Genomic DNA, 12996 nt, shown 5'->3' with positions numbered 1-12996 from the left:
CCTCTGTCTTTATGGGGGGGGGGTCCATTTAAATTTCGTTTCAAATGAATTTTGTTCTCATGAACTATTGTTTCTGCCGGTTTATTAATTTACTCACTAATTTACCACGGTTTGTGCCAGTCTTTTCCTTAAACGTGAGAGATTGCAACAGGGAGAGGCAAAAGAATACAGATGCTGTTGATTTGCCTGGGATCAGAGCCAGTCACCTAATCGAGCCTCTCCGTTACCTACAGTTCAGTGCCATTTGCAATGTGCTCACTGTGCCCTGACGTTCCATTGATTACAGATGGCCCTTATCACAAGGTTTAGGTTGGAAGCTCTCCTTTTGTCTAATATTTAACAAAACACATTTATTGAAAGGCTAATGTTTCGTTTCAACAGGAAGCGTTTCGAACCGACAGGTTAAGTGGTTCATTTAAATATTGCCCATGTATCTCTGCTGTGCCAATTTTTAAAAAGGTACATTTTGTCATTGCTGTAACCAAGCCTGACAGAGACAGCTGGTTAAAAAGGATGAAAAGTTAAAGGGACAGCATCCTCGTACTGGTTTCCTTCTCAAATGTCCCATTTCAGGGGAAAACCCCATATGGATTTTTATTGAAGGACAAAGAGATCTTTATGACAGAAATGAAGAGACCAACTTTGTCAAGAGATCATCCAGTGATGGGAATTTCTGACTATGCAGTACGATTGGCATAGATTAGAGAGTGACGGTACTACGGTGGATTTTAAAAGCAAGAGATCAAAGCTGAAATTCTCTTTTTTCAGAATCTCAGTTTAGCAGTAAACATATGGATAGCTCGATCATCTGCTTGCTTACTTGAAAGTAAGTCCTAGTAAAGTTCTTCTTGCCTTATAAAAGTGCAAACAACTGTATTCAATGCCAGCCTTAGACATTTGCCCATCTGTGATGTTTGGATTAGTAACAGTGGTCTAGCATAAAAAGTCCTTGTAAAAATGGCCAAGGTAACGTATACAAACCGGACACCATTTTAGTGATTAAAAAATGCCTCAGGGGCCTGTTCAGGCTCTTCTCCCCCCCCCCTCCACACACACGTGCAAATCTGTTCAAGAGTTGAAACAGCCACAGGGAGGGATGTGGCTGTTTCAGCACTAGATAAGGTGTAAGGGGGGCTACTCCTGCCAACCAAGCAAGAAATTGCAAGTAGATAAATCGGTACCACTTCGGTGGGAAGGTAACAGCGTTCCGTGCGCCTTGGTGTTTAGTCATGCCGGCCACATGACCATGGAAATGTCTTTAGACAGCGCTGGCTCTTCGGCTTTGAAACGGAGATGAGCACCGCAACCCTAGAGTCGGACTCGACTGGCTTTCGAGCAAGGGAACCTTTACCTTTTTAAGGGGGGCCAAAGTTCTTCAGCCCAGTCTGCACTGTGGCATCTGCTGGTGGCCATGGGGATGCCGTCACATGTGGTTTGGCCCGGGAGCATTTTCCAGTGGAAACTTCTTGGCATTTTATCTCACACCAGTTCTTTGAGTTTACGTGATGGTGGATAGATCATGTTTGAATTTATTCCCCCCCCCCCAATCAAAAAGGTTAGGCTGATTGTGACAACGTTTGAACTCTTTTGCCCTTGTGTCCAGGTGACTTCTCTTCAATGTAAAGATTACATAATTACTTCCTCTAACTCCTCACGTTGAATGTTGTGCTGCATTCTGTTAGGCCTCAATTTCTCCTCAGTTCCTTCCGTTGTTGTCAGCAGTTTCCCGCTAAATGCTCGGGGTGAAATTCTTGGAAGTTCTCAGGGCGAGCTACTGCTCATAAGTCTTGTAGTGAACTCCGTTGTGAAACCAGAGGCTCGCTAGCAATGCTGCCTGGAGAAAAGGGGGAGACAAGAGCAGCGCATATGAGAGCAGCCTGATGAAATTAGCAGTCTCCATGGCAACACTGGTGATGGGCACTTTCTACTCAAGTGCCTCTTCAGCAGTTTTGTTTTGTCTGCCTCTGTTCTTGCAATGTAACTTTTTCCATGATAAAAAGTAGAAGCTGTGATGAAGGGAACTGGACTGGTAAAATGGCTTGGACAGGTCAGAATGGCTTTTCTGATCAGCCTTAGCAGCTCACAGCTGCTTTTAAGTGAAGATTCAATTGTCCCAGGATCTGATCTCTGCATCACATTTGTCTGGGACCTTAGTGTGATCCTTTCGAATGCAAAGACTTGTCCCCTAGCCTAAACACACACAGCACACTTTTCTGAGCCATCCTGTTCTGAGTAGGTTAGTATGATAGCCTCTGTATTCGCACTCTCTTTGTGTTATCAATTTGATGCATTGGCACCAAACCAGAATGGGAGAATGTGTGGTATAGTGGTTAGAGTATCAGATGAGGATATGGGAGATCCAGGTCCTTACCTTTAAAGTTTAAATGTAAGACAGGGGTTTTTTGCGCATGCGCGAAGATCGCCATTCTATGGATGGCTGCCTATGTGCATGCGCAAACTAAGTTAAAAAACAAACCGACGATGAGTGTGGACGGGCGTATCGTGATGGGCTGAGCAGACAGGAGGTATGTGTGATCGCGTTTCAGCCGGCATAAACTGCACCGGCGCGTCTGAACGCACCCACTGAGTGATCTTGGGGCCGTCACTCTAATGGCCTAACCTACCTCACAGAGTTGTTGTGGAAGGAGGGCAGAAGATTATGGTAAGCTGCTTTAGGGTCTCTCCACTGTAGAAAAAGTCAGGATATAAATATCTAAACAATTAGATTCTCCCCCCACCCCCCACCCCAAAAAAATCTAGTTAACTTATTTGTTGGAAAGGAGTTGCACGGCATTTTTCTGTGCTTACCATTCGGTTCCTCCAGTCTGCTGGGGAACTGGTTGGATCCAAACAAGAGTCAGTTGCCTGGTGGTACAGCTTGTTGAGTGTGTGTTTGCTGAACCAGTATAACCGAGCCAGACCCGGAAGAAAGAAGACAGACAAAACTTGCCCAGACTTGTAATGCACCCCATTCCGCTGCCCTGTTGGAATCAAAGTGAGGAAGGTCAGATCTCTTGCTTTGTTACCTTCTTAATCTCACCAGCACAAGACTGGAGCTTTACTGCTTTACTGAAGGACAACAGATTTGGAGCAATAACTATGTGAACCAGAGCAGAGTCAGAATTCTGTCATTTTCAGCTCTTGGAGAGAATGTCAAGTGGAAAAGAACATCTTGTTATTGCAGAAGCTTGTTGAACTAACTGGTCATCCCATGATGGGAACACTGTTGTAGCAAAAGCACCTTGTCCTGATTCTGTGACTTCTAACCATCTATCTGTTACAGCTGTTTAGATTTAGATTCCTGTGATCCTACTGAACAGATCTTTCCACTTGAACTACACCATAGGGCATGTGTCTGATTTGTATTCATACATATGACATTTATTGGCAGATCTTCTTCAAAAATCCCTTGTATATGGTTTCTAGTTAGGCTTCCATCCAGACTGAGCTTGATTCCAGACCTCCTTAGTACTCGCCTTCTCACTGTGCCAGGTCTAGAGGGCACAATGCACTGCAGAAAGACAGGTATTTCATAGTGTTCAGAGTTCTGGGCTATCACAAGGGAGACCAAAGTTAAAACTCCTCTCTCAGCCTTGAAACCCATTGGGTGACCTTGTTCATTCGACTCTTATCTTAATCTGCCTGTGACAGCATTGTTGTGAGGATGAAATGGAGGAGGAACAGATTAAAATGTACCACCCTTTGTTGCCTTCAAGTGCAGCACAATGTAGAGTTCACTGCAGTAGTCAAAGGTTTAAACAAAGTAATATGGGTAGCTTCCCTCTGGAACCCCTCAAACTTGCTGCCTGCCAACCTTTGCTATCTATCTGGCACAACTGCCTTCAAAACTTTTGTTTCTAAAAGTTGCTATTACTTTGCTCTATTTCTATTTCTAATTCATTTCCCCCCCCCAAAAAAAAATGAAGCTGTGGGATAACTTTGGTGTTCCAGGATAAAAACCAAGAAATGTTCAGTGACTCATTCGTATTTATAGTAACTTTCCCCGACATCACTATATAAGATAGAATTCATTACACTTTACTTCCTTTGATCCTGGTGCTTGACATCATTAACGGGACCAAAAAGTAGGATGCTGATAGCATTTAGGATGTCTTGGTTGTGGTGGCACTACGTAACAATTCAAAAGCCAATAGTAGCTGGAGTGTGGCTGGAGTGCCAGGCCTTGATGCATATTGAACATAATGGGATTATAAAAGGTTTTTCACCTCTGAATCAGGATTAAACAGGTGAGTTCTGAAGAAAGGCATAATTTCACCAGGGGATTCTCTTCCCCAGCCGACCTTGCAAAAAGTGGAGGAATACTGGGCAAATTATGACATCTAAAGACTGTAAGCCTGTTCAGAAGTTGCATTCATCTGTTCATAACAACCAACATGCTTTCAGTTTACAATTGAGACCAGGGACCAGTACCTGGATAAATGTGGGGTTTGTGTTACATGTTCAGCTGTATGTCCATTGATTGTAACATGAGAACCGCTCAACACACTTATAAAGGAAAATCCAAGTGCAGAGTATACAGAGACTATATGTGTGTTCACTGTAACTTGTGAGCAGGGTTTAAGTTCTTCCTACCACCAAAGCTGAATCTAAACTAAGGTGATCTCGTTTGGTATGTGTGCTCTGTTTTTAAGAGAGAAGTTAAAACTGACTGGCTTTGTGCTGTTGACTCCGGAAGCCAGAGGCATGAGGAGAGAAAGCAACATGCCACATCATAATTTGAGGCTCTGGAGTACATCATTAACATCCTTCATCTTTATAAGATTGTTCAGTGTGCACTGGTGGAATTTACAGGAGTAATGGTCGCAGACTCTGGTAATAATAGGTTCCTGTGAGTCCTTCTTGCTTCCATCTGCCTGGTAGACCTATCACTTGGGATATAATAAAGTATGTGTTATTGTGGCGTACATCTGAAGAGGGCACAGTGAAGTGTGAACAAGCGGTTCTTTTTGTGTTGTGGAACAAGATACCAACCACCCTTCATAAAGTCCATACCTGCTTCCCCCTAACATCTACTTATTCATCAATAATTTAGGGCTGTGATTTCACCAAAACAAATACATACTCGTACATAACCTTCCCATTCATTTACTTCTTCTGGGATGGTAATTTTTTAACCTCAGGAGACTAATGCCAGAGTACGTGGTTTGACATGACAACTGATCCTCCTTCATAAGAGCCACAGAGTCCTCTTCTATTTTGACCTTACAAATTGAACATAAAGGTATCCAGATAGTAATTTGTCCCACGAGTGGTTTCATGGTGTGGCTAGACCATTAACATTCATGGTGTGGCTAGGCCAGACAGTGGGATGGGGAAAGGGTAGCATTTCCATTCCCCCAAAATGTACAAAATAACATGGCATCATACACTCTTCAGGCCGCTGCTATCCATAGTGAACTTTCTGGTCCTCAGACTGTCACAACAGGGACAACTTTTGAATTGGCTTGTGAAATGAAGGCAGTGTTCAGCTGCTCATTCTGCAGACCAAATGAGTAGGTCATAGACAGAGGCAGTCCTTAAGTCTGATCATATGTGGCCCGAAACAATTCTGTTTCTATGACCTAGAGGTGCTTACAAGATGCATTTGGGGAAAATATTTGTCAGCCGTGCTTAACTGGTGTGCTATTTAGAATTATGTTTTTATGAATTGTTTATATATATGATTTGAATATTTCTTGTATACCTTAGTGAGTATTTTAGTAGGGAAGCAGTTTAGAAATACACTAAAATAACCTAAGTTATCAGAGGGCCAGGCAACTAGTTGAAGACTTTTCCTGGCCATTAAATAAAATGATTACCAAACTTGTATATGAAATATATCTAAAACTAAGGTTCATATAAAAGCTGACTGGTGCAACCTGGATAAAAAGAACGTTAGAGTGTGTGATGTATTGTGTTGTATGAATGAATTTTGGTTGGTTCGTGGTTTGTGAAGCCATGTTTGTGAACTGAAAAGCCACCAAATCTTCCATGAATTTTGATGCAGTTCATGGTGGTTCATGAAGAGCAGAAAGCAGGGGTTGAAATGGCTCTGAGCAGTTCGTGCAGTTTGTGCCCATCCCTATGTATGAATGTTCCATGGATGTTGCTAAACAGACTTTCTGTGAAGATAAAAGTGGTATAGACATTATTTTAAAAAAAATAGGTGGCATCACTGTCTTTCTTTTTTCCTGTTTTCTAGATTGGAGAGTCTCTGACTGAATGCTTTTGGTAATGTCTTTGCCAACATCTCTACACAGTAGCCAAGGAACTTGTTGTGTGCTAACTTCTCTGTAGTTTGGTTCTTCTGTGATTTGTAAGACATGTGTGTCAGCTACGCCTTTATTCGTATACCTACAAACATCGGTTCCAAGTTTGTGTGGATGATAAGATGGAAAAATGGCAACAGTCAAAGAGTTAGCAGGAAGACTTGGGGCATTTTGCGTCTCTGATGTCAGCATTTTTTGCTGTGATGGCACATAATGAGACTCCAGCAGACGATTTTGGTAACCTGAATGTGAGCACCCAGTTCACAGGCTTCAGTTCCACAACCTTACCTCCGCCTCTCAGGATTTTAATGGCCATAATAATGCTCGTCATGATTGCCATTGGCTTCTTTGGCAATGCCATTGTCTGCCTCATTGTGTACCAAAAACCAGCCATGCGTTCAGCCATCAATCTGCTTTTAGCTACTTTGGCCTTCTCTGATATCATGCTGTCTTTGTTCTGTATGCCTTTTGCTGCCGTTACCGTCATAACAGTGGACTGGAACTTTGGGACTTACTTCTGCCGACTCTCAGCGATGCTCTACTGGTTCTTTGTTTTGGAAGGGGTCTCTATACTCTTGATAATTAGTGTGGACCGATTCCTTATCATTGTGCAGCGACAAGACAAACTGAACCCTCATCGTGCCAAAGTCATGATTACCGTTTCTTGGGCCTTTTCCTTCTGTATCTCTTTTCCTTCGTTGGTTGGGTGGACATTTGTAGAAGTCCCAAGCCGGGCTCCCCAGTGTGTCCTGGGGTACACAGAGTTTCCCGCAGACAGAGCTTATGCTGTGACGTTAATTGTGGCCGTTTTCTTCATCCCTTTCAGCATCATGTTGTATTCTTACCTTTGCATTCTGAATACCGTCCGCCGAAATACTGTCAGGATCCACAACCACGCTGAGAGCATGTGCTCGAGTCAGGTGAGAAAACTGGGCCTGATGGGGCTACAGAGGCCTCACCAGATGAACGTTGACATGAGCTTCAAGACCAGGGCCTTCACAACCATTCTCATCTTGTTTGTTGGCTTTTCCCTCTGCTGGCTTCCCCACACAGTATTCAGCTTGATGTCTGTGTTCAGCAGACAGTTCTATTATAGCCCCTCATTCTACATCACCAGCATCTACGTGTTGTGGCTGAGTTACCTCAAATCGGTGTTCAATCCTGTCATCTATTGTTGGAGAATCAAGAAGTTCCGTGAGGCCTGTCTGGAGTATATGCCGAAAACATTAAAGCTTTTTCCTAAAGTGCCTGGACGAACAAAAAGGAGAATAAGGCCAAGCACAATATATGTCTGTAGTGAGTATCAGTCTACAGTTTAGGACCAAACCGGGAGTATGTTTAGGCAGAAACAGAAAGCCTGAATTAAGCCGCCGCCTGTTTCTTTCCTCACTACTCTTCTACTGCCATCCTGCAATGCTGTCTTTGGTGTTGCCAGCAGAGAACATTTGAAAACTTTCATATTACTGGTTCAGTAACAGCACATCTAACAGTAGTCTGACAGTAAGGAAACCGAAATCCTGAACAAAATATTCTGCCAGTAAATTGAATTCTGTGCCATTCTGGGTTTTTTCCCCTAAGTGAGAAACCCAACAAAATCAACGTTACCAGTGGATGGCATACTGTTCAGCTTAGTAGGCTGGATCCTGCTCTGTGATGAGACTTGCTCCAATGGAGGAAGCTTCCATTGCTGCCACCAGTCTCCTCACTTGGTAGAAGTCCTCAGATCCAGCCCACTTTCTGTGAACTTCCATAGGTCAGAACCCTCTTCTTAAGGCCAGTGCACGGTGCAGAACGTTGCGGTGTCTGAATGCTAGAGAATGTGCACACATCTAGGCAAAAGTCTCATAGACAGGGGTGCAGCTCTGGGGAGTTTTAACGAACTTCCTTTTGAGATAAGAGAAAATGGAGCCATGTGCCAAATTTTATTTCTTTCAGTGAAAGCTAGGTACTTCAGCAGGCTGATGCCTTTTGAGATTAACAACAAATGACCATACTCCAGCAAAGGCAAATTATGACAGCCTCACCAGACTAATGGGGGAGTGTACATATTTACTTTGAAGTGAGGGTTTAGTTACTCAACCATCTCAGTGTAGACTTTGCCAAAGGACGAGACTCAAACTGCACAGAGTTCCAGGTCCAGCAGTGCATGTAGAGAAAAACCTTCTTGGTGCCAGCCAGCCCACCCACCTTTCAATATATCAGAAGTGGGGGGGGAGTAGTCCACAGAAAGGAAACCATTTGACTGAGCCCGAGATGCCATTAAGTTCAGTGAGATGGAATACTTAGGTAAGAATGCTGTGGACTGACACTCTGAGTAGTTAACTGTATGCTTTAGTTTGCAATTCCATATGCACCAGCACCTAGGTAGAAATCCTATTGAAAGTGAAGGCACTTGTTTTTAAGAGCTGGCTGTTAGTTACACTGATTTCAGTGGGACTTAGTCCAACTAACTTTTGTTAGATTGCATTCTCTTTTTGGGTTTATTTTTGTAGCTATATCCTTCATAAGCCACAATTCACATCACACATACTACTACACATTTGGCAAGATTTAACGAATTTATAACAGTGTTAATGCTCCTCTATAAAGGTGCAAACATATCGGTAGACAAGTATGACAAATACTTAAATGTGTTATTTTAAAATTAGAAAGCAGGGACAAATGTATACATACAAGACTACTCACAATAATATGTGCTACAAGGTTCTACAATAAATTAAAGATGTAGTTAACATTTGTCAGTGTGGTGCTGTTTTGTTTGCATGGTTGCCAGTTTTCATTAAAACTACAACTTTTTTGTCTTTCTTTTGAGTCCACATTGAGTAATGTGGTAATATAGTCATAAAGGCATATTCAGCTAATTTATCATTTTGTTGTCCCCCATTATAAATGTTATCTTATTTTGTACTTATTAGGATAAAGAAGTCTTCCTGTTACCACATAATTTATTTCATACTCTTTCTCCAGTGAGAAAGCTTCTGTGGTAGAGTGGGGATTTGAACCTGGGACTCCCAGTTTGTAGAATGATACTATAACCACTAAACACCACTGGCCCTCAGTGGAAGATAAAAGCTCTCTATAGGTATTCTTTATTGTTTTCATGTGTACTAATAATCGGAGGTTCAAAAGACATTCACCCCGAGATTTGGGCTTGCATCTAGCAATGGGAGAATGGAAAGTAAAATGCCATTACAGTTCTACTTAAAAGTAGTGCATAGGGCTGCCAAGTCCCCCTGGGGGGCGGATTTCCCCCCGCTTTGGAGGCCCGATTTCCGCCGCCGCGGAATCAGGCCCCGGGGGAAACCCCACCCCAGCGTGCACGTCAGCCGGATGTGACGTGATGACGCCGGGCACGCTGGGGGCGGGGCCACAGCCATTTGAGGGGGAAACTCTGTTTTCCCCTCAAATGGCTGTGGCCCCGCCCCCAGCATGCCTGGCGTCATCACGTCACATCTGGCTGACGTGCATGCGGCACGCGCGTGAGCTGAAGACACTGTCCGGGAGCCCCCCGCCGCAGAAGAAAAAGGACTTGGCAACCCTAGTAGTGCATCAGTTGCTTAAAGAGCAAAAAAATGTTCCCCCAGATGTCTGGAATGATTTTATTTTATTTTTAATCGTATGGGAAGAAATTTCTTCCACAATGTCCTGTGCCGCGGGAAGAGGAAGTAGGGACACAATTTACTAGGCAAACAGCCAGAAGCCATTTTAGCACTTCCTCTTGCGCAAAGCCCGATGTGCATGAGCAAATCTTCCATGAGTTCCAGCCCTTGTTCTCCAGTTCACCCAGAGCAAGGCAATTGAAAGGGTATAGTTATGGGAAAAAATCAGTTTCACATTGAAATGCATTCATTTGGATAGTGAATGAATGACATCTGTGCGATAGTAAATCAGAACACAAGACTTAACTAATAGCTGAGTTTCCAAGTTTTCTATTGCTGGTCCACTATTCCATTTTCCTCCACTGCGCCTTTATTTTTTTGTCTTACTACGAGTTGTATTGGTACAGCTTGGAAAAAAACAGCTGTAGAAAAGGGCTTCTAGTACAAGCTGAATGTGCCTTCATATGCCCAAGGAAGTATATGCCCCGATTTCCAAGGATTGTCTCCTTGCCTTGCTGCAGGCCCACATCTCAAAGCCTGTGCCCTTCAGGAGGACTGCAGCAGAAAGGAGGCAGGTGGCAAGCCCTCTTCCATGCCAGGAACTCCACGCAAACATCATTCGTTCCATGACAGAATCTGAACAGCTGGGCCTGCCGTGGCTGATAGGTTTCGTTTTGATTTGGAAAGGGCTGAGCTGGAACTCCCCTGTTCTAATTTGCTATTTCAGGAGGGAGCAGGGGATTTTTAAGTAGTGGATTAATAATATCACCCTCCCCGTGCACTCTGAAGTGAGACATCCCATTTTACCCCTTGTAGTTCAGGCAACCGAGCCCGTCAAGTTCAATAGCATTTAATCCCAATTTAACTTAGATGTGATGCATAAGGTCACTAAAGTAAAGGTAAAGGTTCCCTTGCTCGAAAGCCAGTCGAATCCGACTCTAGGGTTGCGGTGTTCATCTCCGTTTCAAAGCCGAAGAGCCAGCGCTGTCCGAAGATGTTTCCGTGGTCATGTGGCCAGCATGACTAAACACCAAGGCGCACAGAACGCTGTTACCTTCCCACCGAAGTGGTACCTATTTATCTACTTGCAATTTCTTGCTTTCTAACTGCTAGGTTGGCAGGAGCTGGAACTAGAGACGGGAGCTCCCTCCATCATGCAGCACCCGGGTCTCGAACTGCTGAACTACTGACCTTCAACAGCCTGCAGTTCAGCGTCTTAACCACTTGAGCCACCGCAGTTCCTAAGGTCACTAACACAGATGTAAAAAGGTGGCGTGCAGATCCAGAACCTCTTCTCTGTATCTAGTTCAGAGGTCCCCAGTTTTTTTCTGCTTGCAGACCCCTTTGGAATTCTGGCATAGGGCATAAACATTAAATGGCTGCTTTTTATGCTGCCTTTCCACCCAGTTAGAGCCTACAAGGCAGCAAACATAAAAACGTTTAAATGATTCAAGTACAGTTAGAAAGAAATCCGATTAAAAACACATGAACACCACTAGAAGGTGGGCCAGTAACCATTGCTGGGGGTATGCCGGTCAAAACAAAGAAGTCTTCACCTGCTGGTGAAAGACTTGGGTAAGGGAGAAAGACTGACCTCCCAGAGGAGTTCCAAAGTTTTGGTGCCACAGCCAAGAAGGCCCTTTCTCAGGTTGCCGCCCGCCAAGCCTCAGATGGCAGGGACAACCAAAGCCTCTGAAGATGACCAGAGTGAGTGGGTAGGTTCATGTGGGAGAAGGCAATTCTTAAGGTACGTTGGTCCCAGGCCATACAGACCTCTAAAGGTCAATACCAGGACCTGGAATCGAACCCAGAAACAAACTGGAATCCAGTGTAGATGGAACAAGACTGGAGTGATGTGGTCCCTACAACCCGCTCCAGTCAACACTCTGGCCGCAGCATTCTGGTCCAACTGTAGCTTCCGAACAGTCTTCAAGGGCGGCTCCACACAGAGCGTATTACAGTAATCTAATCTAGTGTTACCAGGGCACGCAGCACAGTGGCAAGATTTTTTTTCCAGGAAGGACCACAGCTGGCTTACCAACTGAAGCTGCTGAAAGACTACTGCTGCCCCTTGTTTATCTAACAGGAGACCCAGGTCCAAGAGCACTCCCAAGGTACAAATCTGCTCCTTTAAGGGGAGTGCAACCCCCATCCAGAACAGAGGATAACCCATTACTGCAGTCAGACCTTCCCTCATCAGTAGCTTGTTAGCCCTCATCCATTCCAAAATGTCGGAGAGAGAGGTTATGCATATGTCTCATGGTAACGCTTCAGTATCTCAGGCAGAAGTTCTGCTTAACGGGATGCCTTTTAAAATGAGCGTATTCTTGAAAAACATTTTCTTGCAGACACACAGTTCTCTTCCGTCATGCAGTGAAGATCCTTGTGCTGTGACGGCATCCGTTGCCAAGGCAATTTTTAAAAAATCTGCACAGCCACTCTCCAGTGGCCACTCAGAAGGCCCCGATGGCAGAAAGTCCCACCCGGCCTCCTCAGCTTTCTAAAAACTCTCAGGCACCCACGGGAAGCATGTTGGGGACCCCGATCTAATTTAATAAATATATTGATTGGTTTATCTTCTTTACCTGCCATCTGAATAGAACCAGTGCCTTAGAATCAGTGCCAAGTATTCCCTATGGGTCCATTGGCGTAGTGTGCTCCGTGATCTTCAACGAAACGAGGAATACTTAATCCCTGCAATAACCTAGGGTCGTTTTCTCTTTTGTTCATTGTGGGCTGCTTGCCAAACGTCAGAGTTAATTTTTATCCTACAAATACTCTATGCAAATTAAAGCTGCAGGAAGCAAGCACGAAGAAAATCAGGTTGGCAGATACCATGCTATCCAAGTGTGTCCTAGCACGAAGCCTAGGAACTACATCAAACTGACCAAAAGGTTTGTTCAAGATGAGCGTCACAACTTAGAAATAAGTTCTGCTCGCAGCTCCCTATCTGCTGCACTACCTACATAGTTAAGGTAAAGGTTTCCCTTGCTCGAAAGCTAGTCGAATCCGACTCTAGGGATGTGGTGCTCATCTCCTGTTTCCAAGCTGAAGAGCCAGCGCTGTCCAAAGCCATTTCTGTGGTCATGCGGCTGGCATGACTAAACGCCAAGGTGCACAGAACACTG

The 12996-nt window shown here is 44.2% G+C and overlaps 1 protein-coding gene across 1 annotated transcript; it reads left to right on the top strand.

The window, feature by feature from the left end:
- Positions 1-6472: 6472 nt before the first annotated feature.
- Positions 6473-7588, top strand: GPR45 (G protein-coupled receptor 45). Its single transcript, XM_015428537.1, has one exon. It carries the CDS (start codon positions 6473-6475, stop codon positions 7586-7588), a length of 1116 nt encoding a protein of 371 aa, XP_015284023.1.
- The last annotated feature ends 5408 nt before the right edge of the window (positions 7589-12996 follow it).

This window comes from Gekko japonicus, unplaced genomic scaffold, assembly GCF_001447785.1.
Source record: "Gekko japonicus isolate JY-2015 unplaced genomic scaffold, Gekko_japonicus_V1.1 scaffold718, whole genome shotgun sequence".
Lineage (NCBI taxonomy): Eukaryota > Metazoa > Chordata > Lepidosauria > Squamata > Gekkonidae > Gekko > Gekko japonicus.
The sequence above is the reverse complement of the archived record's forward strand: the minus strand, read 5'-3'. Positions and strand labels throughout refer to the sequence as shown.

Coding starts and splice junctions, on each gene's coding strand:
- GPR45 (XM_015428537.1), top strand. CDS start 6,473: ATGGCACATAATGAGACTCCAGCAGACGATTTTGGTAACCTGAATGTG.